Source organism: Cygnus olor, chromosome 3, assembly GCF_009769625.2.
Source record: "Cygnus olor isolate bCygOlo1 chromosome 3, bCygOlo1.pri.v2, whole genome shotgun sequence".
NCBI classification, from domain to species: domain Eukaryota; kingdom Metazoa; phylum Chordata; class Aves; order Anseriformes; family Anatidae; genus Cygnus; species Cygnus olor.
In genome coordinates this window covers 119,052,170-119,066,937 of record NC_049171.1, presented here as the reverse complement: position 1 = coordinate 119,066,937, position 14,768 = coordinate 119,052,170, and the positions used below count along the sequence as shown (strand labels likewise).

At 43.5% G+C, this 14,768-nt stretch overlaps 1 protein-coding gene across 10 annotated transcripts in view; it reads right to left on the bottom strand.

Annotated features, from left to right (window-relative positions):
• Positions 1-14,768, bottom strand: part of RTN4 (reticulon 4) — a 69,835-nt gene that overhangs the window by 43,514 nt on the left and 11,553 nt on the right. For 2 of the 10 annotated variants that reach the window (XM_040553513.1, XM_040553514.1), the window contains exons 1-3: positions 11,896-11,927; positions 10,573-10,625; positions 6,132-6,191 (exon numbers count right to left, since the gene is read on the bottom strand). In XM_040553513.1, coding sequence (XP_040409447.1) covers positions 6,132-6,191; positions 10,573-10,625; positions 11,896-11,912 — 130 coding nt within the window. In that variant the 5' untranslated portion in view covers positions 11,913-11,927. Of the gene's footprint in view, positions 1-592; positions 1,239-6,131; positions 6,192-10,572; positions 10,626-11,895; positions 11,928-14,768 lie in introns of those variants that run through there. The other 8 variants (XM_040553510.1, XM_040553511.1, XM_040553507.1 and 5 more) reach the window with 6 other exon arrangements.

Below are 14,768 nucleotides of genomic sequence, written 5' to 3'. Positions count from 1 at the left end.
GGCCCGGAAAGGCTCTGGCACCCGCAGCGCCGCGACTATTCCGGGGGGCTCGGCCCCACGGCAACGCTTCGGGGCTGAGGGCAGCCGCTGAGAGGGGGCCACCCGCCCTGAAGCGCTGCGGGGGCCCAAGGCTGGGGCGGGAGCCCGGCACCGCTCCCGTGCCGTGCCGCCGCCTTTGTGTGAGGCAGGGGCGCGGCGCCCCCGGCCCCAGCGTCCCGGCGGGAGCAACCTCGGCACCGGAGCAAGGCCGAAGGCCGTACTGCCGCCCTGAGGGGGTGGGGGTCCCGTGGGGGTCCCGCGGCCGCTCCCGGGCCGTTCCCGCCCCCCGCCTCGCGGCCGTTGCCAGGCGGCGGCGGCCTCACCCCACGGCCCATGTGCGAGGCGGCGGCCAGGCGGCGCCCCGCCCTCCCTCCCTTAGCACAAGGAAGAGGGGAGGGGAGGGACGCGCACACAAAAAGAGGATTTTTTTTTTAAAAAGGGGATAAAACAAAAAGCTGGTTTCCTGCGCAGGGTGCGGCGGCGGAGCGGGGCCGCGCCCGCCGGCGGGCAGACAAAGGCAGCGCCCCCCGCCCGCCCGCCCCGCGGCACTCACCGGCCGAACCCGAGGCTCCTCTCTTGCGGGCCGCGGGGGGCTCCGCCGGGGGCGGGCCGGGGGCCGGGGTCTGCTCCTGGGCAGGGGACGGCGTGGTGGCGGCAGAGGACGAGGAGGAGGAGAGGGCGGCCGCGGGGCTCCAGCCGGGCTGCGGCGGCTCGGGGGCAGCGGGGCGGGGCGGCTCGGTGGGGCCGCTCAGCTCCAGCTGCTGCGGCGGCCGCTCGGGCAGGGCTGCGGCGGGCGGCGGGGCCGGCTTCCTCTCCATCACCTCCAGCTGCTCGTCGAAGTCCTCGTCCTCCTCCTCCTCTTCCTCCTCCTCCTCCTTCTCGTCGTCCAGCACGAACTGGTACTTGAACTGGGGCTGCTGCGGCCGCGGGGGCCCGGAGGAGGAGGATGAGACCAGGGGCGACTGGTCCAGCTCGTCCATGGCGCCGGGAGCGGGCGGAACAATGAGCGGGGCTGGGGCTGTGCCGCTGCGGGCCCGGCCTCCCCGCCCTGGTGACTCACCGCTGGGGGGGCGGCGGGGCGCGGCCGCCCGCCCCTTGTCCCGCCCGGCCGCTGAGCGACGGCGGCGGGAGCCAGTGGGAAGCGGCGGGGGCGCGGCTCGACCAATGGGGCGCACCCGCCTCATGCATATGCATGAAGGGGCGGGGCCGGTGCAGCTGGGCGCGGCCCCGACCCCCGCCCCGGCCCCGGCCCCGGCCCCGGCCCCAGCCGCGCGTTGCCCCCGAGGATGCAGCGGGGCCGGGGTCGCCCCGCACCGCCTCGCCGGGCTCGGGGCCGGCCCGGAGCGAGCGCCCCGCTCGGCCTCGCCGCCGCTGTGAGTCAGCGCCGCACACCCCGCCCCACCCCGAGCCCGGCCCGCGGCCCCCGCGCCCCCCGGGCTCCGCAGTGCGGGGGAGCCGCTCGCTGGGCTGAAGCAGCCCGGGGCCGGGCGGGCTGGCGGCCCCGCCGCAGCCGGGAAGGCGCTGGGAAATGCGGCCTCACCGCAGCGCGGTGCAAAAGCAGCACTCGAGCACCAGAACTTGGTGCGGCTGGAAAAATCGTGAGGCGTGCTGGCGCCGCGCCGGCTGGCCGGAGAGCAGACATTTTGAGGCGAGGCGGCCCGGTGGGCGCTGCCGCCGCTCTGCCCCCGCTGCTCTGCCGGGCGGGCACGCCGCCGCATGTGGCTTCGTGTGCCAGCCCAGAGGCCTCGACGCAGCGCTGGGGTTTGGTAGCGCAGCCCCTCGGGGATGCCGTTTTCACCCTCACAGCTGCCACAATATGACCACGAGGCTTGCAGTTGCGTATGCAATACCTCCGCAGAGTTGTTTGTTAGGGATTTTAACCCGCAGATGACTTATTCTCCTCTCTGCACCCACTCACGGAAACGCTGCTGGCTGGCTGAGACAAACCACGCAAGGCAAAGGCGCAACAAATCTCTGCACGCCTCCCCGCTGCTGCACGGCAAAGGGCGTGGAGAGGCACGCTTGGCCCGCAGGCCAGCCACGCACAACCACATCACCTGGAGCACGGAACGGGCTCCACCCACTTTATCTGCCTTCTGGGCTGCATTTAGGTCTCAGGCACGAAGTCACTGTCCAGAAAAAAACAGGAGGGCTACAGGTGGATGGAGAGACATTATAGGGTCCCAGTACTCAGCCCTCTTTTGTCTCAGAAAGATGTATTGCCTTGCTTTGTACCCACTGTTCAAACCCAAATATTTGGGGATAGGGTGTGTTGCACTACTGGTACTGGGAAGGCTATTCTAAAATACCATTTTCCAAACAACTAGAAACCTCCTAATTTCCAGTCTTAATTTGTTCAAGGCACATCCTTTTCCCACTATTCCCTTTACTTTAAACTGTTCTTTTCTCTGAATTTTAATTCCTAACCTGTTTAAAGGGATACACCTTGTCCATCCATTGCCTCCTTAAGCCAAGCTAGAGCAGCTCTGCTGTCACCCTTTCCCTTGCTGCTTCCAGCAGCCTTTGCCTGCACCTGTTCCAGACTCAGTTTGGGCCAGGTGAGTTTTTCAGAAGGATGTACAAAGACATGGCTATTCCCTACCTCCACCAGGTACATCTAGAAGGATCATGCAAAGTATTTTTATAGCAAAAGTGAAGGCAACACCATGGGGTTACAAACACCATGGGGATACAAAATTTCACAGCTGGTGAATAAGCACTTAACTAAAGTCCTGTAAGGTCTTCAGACTTCATTCTGCCTTTCTTTCCCCTTAAGATTTTGTATTTTCTATTGACAAATTGTCCGTGTACATTTTCAAACCAGACCTTTTTACAGTGCTGTAAGGGATGCTGCAGTGGCAGCAGGATGGATGGACAAAATTAAAATAAATGTGTTGTTAAACATAAAACTTGGAAGTTTCAGTAGAGGCTAAATGCTATTCCTAGTTGTATTGTTACAGCCAGTGGACTTAATCGACAGAACTAAAGCCAGAAAAGGCACAGGAAAATTAAGACATAAACTTGTCTTGCAAGTTAAGACATAAACTTGTCTTGTTTTTACTTATCTATTGCTGTATCTACCCAGTGTCCTACAGCAGCTGCCATGGTGCTGGTGCAAGCAAAGAAGATGTCAGCAATAGTGTGCTCCTCCTCCCAGCTGGCCAATGCGGAGCACATGCGCAGGGGAAAGCGCTCGCTTCAGGGCAGTGTCGAGTCTCAGAACATTTTAACACTTTGAAAAAGATTAAAGTAATAAAGTGCATTAAGAAATTAGTAACAATCTGGTGATGGTTTTTATCTATGCAAATACCAGGCCAGATTTAATGACTTTACAGATGAATGTAAGTCTGTGATCTTCAGTGGAATTTTACCCCATTCACCAGTAGATGACTGAGCCTGAAATATTTCATAAAAGGAAACTTCAGCTTTTCTGTGTACTCATTTATTACATAATATGAAAGTACACTTTTTTATTGTAAATCTGCACTTTTTGTATAGCAAATAAAAATATTTTGAGTAAGCTCCTTATAGTTTCACCAGAAAATCTCATTTTCACATCTCTTAGTTAAACAAGAAAATGGAAATTTTAACATTCCATTAAAATATACTTTTAGGCAACAAAGTACTTTTAATACTTCATAAAGTTCTGAATACAGACACAGTGCTGAAAGTAATTTTAACATATCTAGCCACAGTGATTTTTGGTCTTCTACAAGTAGGAAAAATCTATATATAATTCAGTTGATTTTATCAGAATGCTTGAAAGCAAATCCATCATCAGTTAAAGAGAAATGAAAGGGATTTTTATTTAGGGAAAGGAAGTGACTAAAGGTCTTGGAGGGAAACAGGAAGGGAGTTCCAGATTGCCTAGGCAAGTCAAATTAACAAGTGAGAGGGAAACACAGCTCTCCAGTACCGAACATATACCGCAAAATACCCTTTCTTTTAGCTCTCAGAAAAATATTTTTCTATTCTTACATGAAAATTGTCAGCAAGTAGGAGTACTTTGCAGATATTCATCAAGCTAATTTACAGATTTTCATTAGATGTTTTCACATAGCAAACTTAGGAAGAAAACCATTCAGTTTGGTGTGTTTCTGAACTTCCACAGCAGAGCTGACAATGGCTATGGACTAGTTGTATTTTCATCTGTCCACCATGACCTTCTGTCTGATCTTACACAGAAGCAGTATGATATCACAGTATATCATCGACTAGGTAAATAATTGTGAGGGGACAAATGCCGTGTTATGCTGTGTCACAGCAGGTTCAAACAGGAAAAACATTTAGTCTCAGGTAGCAATTTAAAAACCTGGAGTTAACATCACAGGGACAGCTGGATTTCTGTCCCTCATTTTAAGCTCAAAATATGATCCCCCAGATTTCAGACATCATCTCTTTATCTCTGGAAGTATAAAAAGCGGCAGTGCCTTTGCTTACAGATTATGCCTGTGCTGCCGTGCCTTGGGCATCAAGCACGTTTACCTAGCACTTTTGTCTTGGTTTGAATGCCCGCTGTACTTCTTTTCAAGATCAGCAGTGGGATATTTTACAAAATCACTCCTTAGTTTACTAATAACACAGCATACTGAGGGAAAAAAGTGTTAAAACAACAGCACAGAAGGATTGCCAGCTCCTGATGGTAACAGGCAGGTTTGCTCTATCAGAATTTTCTCTAGGGCCTGCCTTTCAGCCTGGTCCTCTGCAATAATTAACATTTTCTTGACAGTCACTTTTTAAACCTTTTACGTTCTTTTGTGTTCCAGGTACTTCCGATTCTGGGCTTGTTACTTTACAGCTGACTTAAGTTGAGCCAATTTTTCTACTTTTTCCCCTCCAATATCATCTTGAAAAATCAAAGCAGCCCATTTCTACAGGAAGGGTCCATATAGCCCCATCAATATACCGTACTCTGATTTAGATCTGTCACAAAAAATTCTTTAAAACTTCCTTCAGCCAGCCAGCCAGCGGGGCGCTGCACCACTCCATCTGCATAGATGAGAGTGGTTTAAGGACAGCTCCAAATTATGTCAGCTGGCACAAGTGCAAAGTTACCATCAGCTGTAGCTTTAAATTCCTGCATCCAGGTAATTTCTGCCCAGGCCACAACTTGGTTTATTTAAGTTTCCATTCAAAGGAACCAGCTGATAACATTAAAAATGACATTGCAACAGAGGACAAGAATCTATTTGCTCAACCATTAAACTATACCAGCATATGAAGCATACCAATGATAATGCACAATGCTCTCCAGCAAACAAGGCTATGATCTAAAGTATTCACCTCATTAAACCTGCACAGGAATTCAACTTAAATTGGATTTTGGTCTGACTACTCTTTCCCTTGCAAACGAACCATTATGCCTAAAATACCAATTTTATACGTTACTGATGTTGTGGGACCCTAAGCAGTGATGTCCTTCCACACCCAAATAAGACACTGTTTACACTGAAGAAAGATGAGACTTCTGTGCAAAACCGTTCAAACACTGTAGCACTTCCATGTTCCTGGATAAGCTTCTATCTAAGTACTGACCCCAGCTAAGGCTAGTTCACTTGCATGACTAACAAGTTCTCAACAAGCAGATAGCGGGGATTTAAAATAAGTATTTTCCTTGAAGTCATCTCTTCTCTGCCCAGTCAGGGAGGTGAGGGTTGGACGCTCAAGGGAATACGCTGCTGTGAATCAGAAAAGTCCTTAAGCGAAAACAATGATTACATTCTTACCTTTCATTATTACAGCAATTCAATATATTAATAAGAAAGTTAATTAAATAAATGTATCCATTCACATCTTAATAATAGTGTATTAGGGAAATAAAACAATGGAAGTGTGGCAGAATGACGTGCACTGAACAATTTTTAATATCACTATCAAAATTCACCAGGTCACTTTAGAAAATTTAAACGTACAAGAATGTGAAGTCCTCTGAGACTGTCTGTGAACATTCACAAAATTCTCTAAGGAATCAGAATGAATGGTGCAAATTTTTCAAATTATCCAGAATGCAGATAATTCCCCAGTTTAGTTTCAATATTGCTACTATTCAGTCCCTCACACCTCTAAGAAATAAAATTAAATTATTCACTTACCAGTTTGGCCACAATCATTCAGACTCCCAAGGAACATAAGAACCACCAGCTTCACTGGACCTAGACACAAAAAATCCATTCACTATTAATACCTCTTGCAAGCAGATCAAGGTAGTATAATAATTACTTTTTATAATGCATGATATCCATTTATTATGATATCAGTATCATAATGCATGATATACGTAAATACATAAATGCTTAAAATCACTATCAAGTTTAGGTCTCAGCATCCCTCACTAAATCTGTACCCATGCATGTATCTACACTCAAACGTTACAGCCTTGATACTTAGCCTTTTTTTAGGGCTTTATTATGTCTCTGTTTTATGCAAACATCCCACATACTGTAATTAATGTCGTGAACCAGCAGTGTTTGTTCCCTGTGTGCCTGGGGATTCAATGGAGGAGAGTCCACTGATGCCCACTACCTTTCAGATCCTTTGGACAGGCATATTTGTGATGTACAATTCCCATGGAGTGAGGAAAGGAGGATGTACTCATTACCACACAAATAAGAGCACAGAAAGAACAGTTTTACAAGCTACAAGTGTAGTTTTAGAGCAGGAACAGAATTTGGATGGCATGTTGCAGGCTCAGAGTATCTAACATACATGCTCAACCACTGATTTCTTAACTTGGAGTGTACAAGCGACTGAGCTGAATTAGCTGAACAAACTAATTGAGGAAAATGTGTTCCCTGCATGTTCAGGGGAAGACACAGGTGGCAGGGGCTGACCTGGCAGCCTCACCATTCTGATTCCAGATGCTGAGCTTGTGATTCTGCTAGCTCAGTGACTTGAATTTACAATTCCGACAGCAAGCATGAACTATCTGAAAATATAGCAATTTATTCACATTATTTTAAAAAAATAATTAAAAAAAAAATCTTGGGAATTCATAAAAGCTATAGTAATTTGGATTTTTTTTTTTTTTAAGGGAAAGCATGTATACTTTAAGTTAGAAATCAATATTTGCTCTTTTTAAGCATTAATATTTACCTGCTTAGGAAAGAAACAGTCTGGTAACCAACATTCAGGTTATTCCTTTGGCTGCCAAATATGCCCAGGGAGTAAAGAGACTGAGAGTAGCAACATTGTCGCCATTATTGTAGACAAAACTGATGGCACTGCTACTGGAACTATAAACCTTAGGAAGACGGGGAAAGTTTGCTTTGGAAACAACAGTACTGATTTTAAATGCCTTACATTTGAAAGGAATCAGCACAGCATCTTCTATCACTTTGCTCAGTGCTTAACAGCTTATGCCTTATAACTGTTTTTATCAAACCATAGCAGCTGGAGTCTTCACACAGGTCACAGTGGTGTATGGGGGTTTCAGTGCATTTTTGACTTCCAAGGACAGATAGTATAGCACCTTTGGAAGCCAACACCGAGACTGTGACTGCTGCATCTTTTCTTATGAGCGTTTAGGGAGCTCTTCCTTTTATCTGGGTCAGACAAAGATAGGATGACTAAAAAAAATTTCAACATGACTACCCTGCTTTCTGAGTACCACACCAAGCTGATCAAACACGGAAGCCCTTTATCTCCCTCACCTTTCCCCACACAAAACAAAAAGCCCACCACCACCACTTCGAGCTTTTGAACACTTTGGACAGTTTTGGCTAACTATGGCAGTGGTAGAAAATTCAAGAATATTAAATTCCTGATAGCTTTGTAAAAATCAGCAGCTGCCTAAAATACAAAGAGGTGACAAGCTCTCCTGTGGAGAGTGAGCTAGGGAGAATACTCCGCTGTTGCCCATTGTGTTTGGCAGCCATCAGCCAGTATGCAGTTTTTATAAGCATGTCTGTCTTTCACCCAGATGGCAAAACCATAAAGGAGGATAAGAGACATGTAGAACAACTGAACATATTCCAGTATACACTGTAAGACCTGAAGCTATGGGAAACCTGAATTTCCTAGTTTTACTGGTTTTAGAACTGGTTTCCGACTGTTGTAGACAGGGATGAATTTTACATGAGTCACACCAGTGGAACTGTGGTGAAGACTACCTAGGTGCAGCCACAGTTTTGCAAGAGCAGAAAAAAAAGGAACATAAATTTTGTAGACCAAATTCTATCCGATATATCCCATGAAAAGGAATAGAAGCAAAAGGAAAAGATCTGGAAAAAAAATAGCACATTAAAGAAGTTACATAGGGCTATCTTATTGCCTAAGAAAAATCAAGGTTCTTCGGGTTTTCTAGGGCACAATGCTAGGCAGGTATTACTTATTCTAAGCTGTTTAAGAATACATTTTTTTAGTACAAAGACAATTTTTACTTTTCTCATTGTAACTTGTGAAAAATGTAACATATTTCAGTAAAAAACAACTACTTGAATACCATATATCATCTGTTCAAATTACTCCTTCAGTACAGTTAATTAGCAAATTAACTGCTTTCATTCCATCAGTTAGAAACAGGTTGCTAAACAGTGCAAGTTTTAATATATGAGCCTGAAAATAATTATAACTTGACCATATCCTGGGCAGAAGTACCTGGGTTAACTGAAAAAAAAAATTATTCTGACTTTAGAGGTAGCTATTTGTTATTTGTTTCTCATCCAAATCTTACCCTCTTAAAGCTTTAGTAAATTAAATCAGAATTTAGAACCAGCAGTCTTTAAGATTTATCCAACTAAATCAGTTCAATAGAGTTCTCGTAAATTTTGCATTGGGCCATTGGAATATTGAACAGATTTGTCTGATGGAGCACGTTACAATCTTTCTGAAGCTAATATAGATGATCTAAGATGGCAGATGTTGTCTACCCTCAGAAACTACTGTAAAGCCAACCTCAGTGTGTGATGACTAACAGCTTTCTGACATTACACCATAGTACTTTCTTTTACCTAGGGGCAGAAAAGTAAATAAGACATACATATGGTATTTCTTACAGTGTAAAACTGTTTTGTAAGTATCCCAGTTAAAAAATAATTAAACAAAAACAACAGGCCTGCTGATTACCATTTCAAATAAATCTTTTCCAAGATAGGAAGATATCTTCCTTGTGCCTATTCATTAAACCTAAGAATTCCTCTATTTTGCTCAATACTGTGTGATCATGGATGATATATAGACAGTTTCCCCATACTATGGCATGTTCATGTAACTGATATGATGGCAAGATGTACCTCTGATCACTCGTGGTCTCTTTTCAACACTGATGCAAGTGTCATCCTTACCTTCTACTCTTGTCTCAGAGGAATCCTCAAATTCAGCCCACTTCTAGCCAATTTCCCTCAAAGATCATCACTGGTATCATGTCGCTTCTCATCTGACGTGGTTTAGCCCTTACAGCTTGAAGTTCATACAGATGTTCAACATTTGTACTGAACTCTTTCTCTGAGGCAAAGTATCCTTTATTTTTCTTCCAGAATGTAGCAGAAAGAAAGGTTGTAAGACATTTAGATGCATATGCATTTTATATTAACTACATGTAATACTTCATCAAAATTTCCATCCTGTTTTTTTCTGCAAATTGGGTGATGGTTACTATCTCTGCAGACTCAGTCTCTCTGCCATGATCTAAGGCACTTATTTGAAAATCTACTGCTACGGCTGCCTCAGGATGTTGAACTTGTACAAGTAATTCATGCATCCCACTGCGGGATAAGAGGAAAGACAGCTGGGAGCAGTCAAAAAGGGATGCTAAAATGGATGAGACCACCAGCTGCTGATGCACAGAATAGAAAGATCAGCACCGGCAACTGGCACAATCTAAAACTATCAACTTTCGTTCCCCCAGACTAAAACAGTCCATGACTGGTAATTCTTACTCCTTCTTATATTATCCATACAGCTCCAACCAAATAAAGGTAATCATTTTATTCCTAAAAGTAGTACATGATACGATCTCCCAGAGTTTTCAGAAATAGCAAGTGCTATTTGAACTGTTTTTTAATAAAATCAGGTGCCCCCATATAAATATGTAATATACCATGCATTGATTCAATTTTAGATCATTTTATGGCAACTGAATGGCATTTAAATTTTTGTCACATTTCTAAAAATATGCAGTTTTTAAACATAGTATGTTAGCAATTTTGTCTACCTCCGCCTGGAAATTTCATTTCAGATCATGGTATTCCTTCACCCTAAGTATTTATGCATTTATAATTGTGTGTGGCACATATATGTATACGCAAAATATGAACCAAAAAAGTTAAATACGCTGTCTCTAGCCTGATGGGCTGTTTGTTTTTGTTTAATTAGGTTCATGTTTACCCTTCCAGAATGCCCAGGCATCCCAGCCAAGTATCAAGGCTCACTGGATTATGCAATGTCCTGGTATGTTAAAAAGTTGGTTCCTCCTACACACAGTTCACAAGGCACAATACAACAGGTGGATGAAAGACCTTGCGCCAGGGTGTTTTGGAAAAATGAGGCAACAACAAACCAAAGAGGTCAGTGGAAAAGCAGCAGTTTGCCACCTACCTTTATTGGTTAGTTGATTTCTCTTGCAGATGTTTTGGATTTGCAAACCAGATCTAGAAGGAAGCATGAAAATATATACATGCATTGAGAAAAAAAAAAATTGATCCTCAGTGAGCTAAGAACAGCATCTCATAATATTAAATTTGAATACATAGGCAGTTCAGAACATATAGCATGTATGTTCTGCACTATATATTATAGCTAATTGCACACACTTCTGTGAGCTCTCTTCATTTGTAAGCTTCTAAGACAACGACTGCATAAACTCTTATTTACAGAGCATACCACAACAAATCCACAATCCTGATCACAGCCCCTGTATGATACACAGATATTACAAATACCTCCTGCCAGGCTGGGCTTATATTTTTCTTTTTTAATCAGATTCCTCACAGCTCCATAGATAAGCCAAACATGTCAGCTGAAAGCACAGCTGAATGAGGTGCCAGTAACCCCCAGTAAAGTTCAGAAGAATCACTGTGCCCATGAAGTTAACAGCACAACATGTAGAACAATTTAATTTCTATTTATTCAGCTTTAATTCAGGCTTCATGTCAGCACATGCCTGATTTGTTTTAAAATCCTGAGTACAGGCAACAAATAGCTGTGTGGAACATGCGTATGCAATGTATGTAGCCATATCACCTGGGGCAACATCACATGGGATTTGACAAGATAGGCAGGTTTGGGGTTGGCAATACTCGGATAAGGAACACACAAGATTACTGCAAGAGATAATGTTGGGTATTTGTATTCTCAGTGCTGCTACACCAAAACTCTGATGCCACCATAAGCTGTGTGGTACTCTTCCAAAAGTAATGGCCATCTAATATAGCGAGCATGAAGAACGGCTGGCTGTTCCTGTTGTTGAGCCCAAATTAAGTCATTTTCTCAGGAGAAGCAATGCAATACTGAAGCTAGGAGTTTGAGGGCTTGTCAGTGATGGTTACATGGGGAAGAGTTTGAAATGGCAAAAAAGAGAAGGTGGGAATCTATGTACAGAAACTGCGAATGACAGCTGAGCAAGTTCCCTGTGCTTTCCAGCCTGGCAGGGAGGAAAAGCCAAGCAGTGTCATTCAGCAGCAGCTGCAGGAGAAAGAAAACAGGCAGAACAAAATGGAACCTGCGTCCCTATGTTTTCTGAAAGAATGGCCTGTGGCCAGACATGAGAGGATTAGGAGAAGAAGAGTGAAATGAATCATGACTGCAATATACAGAGACTGTAAAAAAAATGAAGACCAAAAGGAAAGGGCAAGAAATCCCCTTTTCTGTCACAAAAATAAATGAGGCAGAAAAACAGTGAAAAATCTAACTTCAGGTTACCTTGCTGTACTGAACATATTAGTGGCTTGATTGAGTTTTCTCTCAGGTATGTGCATGTAAGTGTCACCACACTACAATGCAGCTGTTTATGAGTATCTGAAGGCAAGAAGACTAAAATATTAAATCTGGTGCAAGACAAATCCAGTTAAAGTATTTTTAATAAGATGAGGACTGTCTTTACAGCTTCACCTTCCATTCTGCTCATTCTAATTATATACAGATATTAAAATAGGAAGACTTTACACTAAGTTAGACAATATTCTGAAACAACCATGTATTCATTTAATGAATAATCGCAAATTTGAATCTCTGCATTTATGCACACCACTCAGGTTAAGCTTCTTAGACTAAGAATTCATCCTCAAATGACTATTAAGCAAAAAAACCCACCCACAAATATAAGCTGAAAAGACATTTGAATGTATAATAATAAACAAAACCATTATTACAAAGTTAACGTGATGAAAGCATTTGAGAAGGACTCCACCTAAAACCTAGAAAGCACAACAGAGCTGGGAAAAAGTATCAAGAGGTATTCAAACTAGGAAATGACCAGCTCAAGAGATGCAGCTATTTAACTCATGCAATAACATTGCTTCTTCAGATGATGCAAGTCTGATGTCAATAGACTGGTATGATGAAGTAAGAAACACAAGTGAGCTAAACTGGCAGGGGTCTGGGAATGTGAGCAGCATGAACCACAGTGACGGGAGTGTGTGTGTGGGGGGAGAATACTTGAAGAAAAATAAGTTGGTATTATCCCAGCATGAAGTTACCAAAGTTACCAGCACTAAAGTAATCCTCAATGCCCACAAGGGTTTGAAGTGTCACAAGGATAGACCTGAAACCCTGCTGCATCTGTCTGAGAGCTGCAGATCGCTAGCTGAAGCAGCCCTGCAGAAATCATCTCCCCCATACTTCTCCAGAGGGAGCTTTTCTTCTACGCTGTTCTGCAGTGTAAGGAGCACAAACTCATTCTAAGACTACCACAGCACTTTGTGGCAGATTTATGTGCTCGTGGCATTTGTAGACTGCATTGTTTTCAAAAGATAACCCTGGAAATGTGTGAAATCATGGAAATGTGTATTTGCTTCAGGAAAAAGTAAAATGACCCTTAATTTTTACCAACCTGGGTAAAAATAGGTCTAGAGAGTTTGCATTATATATTTAAGAGAATTGTCACTAAAATCAGACATGACCTTCTTGTGCAGAATCACTGAATTAGCTCCTCAGCTTGTACAGATCCAGGCTGTTTCACTCAGATCAATACACTGCTGGGAATTAGTGGCAGCTGAGAATCTGGCTTGCTACAGTTAGGCTTAAGTAATTCAAAACTAAATGAAACATGGGCTCTCTGAAAAGCAACATATCAGAAGATACCTCTGTGCAGAAAAGTAACAGTCCAAGCTAAAGTCTGACACCAAATCCACCATGCATCACAGGAACATGGATGTAGATTGGACCATCTGACTCCCAATGTCCACCTTCCCAGTGCTTCATTCAGGGAGCCAAAAGACCATCCGCTCTTCACATATCCCTACACCACAAGCCAAAAAAGACTTCCCAATACCCTACAACAAGTAGGTCTCTTCACAGATAAACTATAGAAATACTCTACCGCCAAAATTAGAGACATTTTTTCCTGTTATTGTCTCTGTTGCCCTATAGCAATCTTACTGTGTGTATTTGAAAAAGCAAAACCAAACTGGGAATACTACTATTGTTCAAACTTGAGCCCATATTCCCACTACTTTAGTAATTCTGTTTCTATTTGGGATGGTATGCAACACTGACACCAAAGAAATCAAGAGACGGATTTAGTAGGACCATGCTGTGATCTCAGGCTGACAAAGAACAAGCCATAAAAGGGCTCTGTAAAGTCTAAGAAGGCAAGAAAAAAAAATCTTTAAAGCAATTATTACTTATAATTATTTTTTTTAGGTCTATGAGGTTTTGAGTAACATACAATTTTTTATAATATGTGGCTTTACTATTAACTTGTTTTGAAAATAAGTGAGTGTTGCCAGTCCTTATATTTTTCAGAAACTAACGGAATGGGATGTGCCCATAAAACAAACTTTAACTGCAACTTTAACTGCACTCATTTTCTTGTATCTGCAAGTTTCATCTAATTTTTGCACTTGATTATTAGCTGAAGATTCTCCTGAATAAAGTCTACATATTTCTAAGAACAAGCAGTTCAGATATTTCTATTCTAGTTATCAACCATACCACTAGAACTGAAATAGCATCAATTAAAATTGTCATTGACCTCTCACAGAGTACTGATATAAGTGCCATTCTCCCCTTGTCCCAGCTGCTTTTTATACAACGGGGTATTTGATTTCCTCTGAACATTTGATTGAAAGATGAAACCATCCAATGTTTCCACTTAAAAACAGCTTGTGTTCTACAGTGGATTTAACTACTTCATTAAATCATTCATTATGGGTTTTCTCACAGCTCTATTTTTTATTCTTTCCTTCAATCCATAAACTTTTCACTTACGGATCTAATAAAATCATCAGGAAGCTTAATTTTCTGTCATCTGCCAATATCAAAAAGATGTAATTAAAAATCATCATCACTATTCCATCTGCCACTTCTGTGTGCTGTCAGTGCACCTGAGTCCTCTGTATGCAGAGCGTTAAGAAGTCTCCTGCAAATTTCTGTAATCTGAGCACAGAAAGTGTGTATGTTATCTAGATACAATTTAAACTTGGCATTTATTCCAGAATGTCTCACGCTGCTCCTTCTCAACCCTAGGAATCTAGCTGCACTCTGGTCCATCAGGCAGCCAGTGCGCCTTCACGTGAGTGAAATGTTTCCCCTTCTTTTTGGGAGCATTGCCAATACAATTCCTTGCCTCGTTC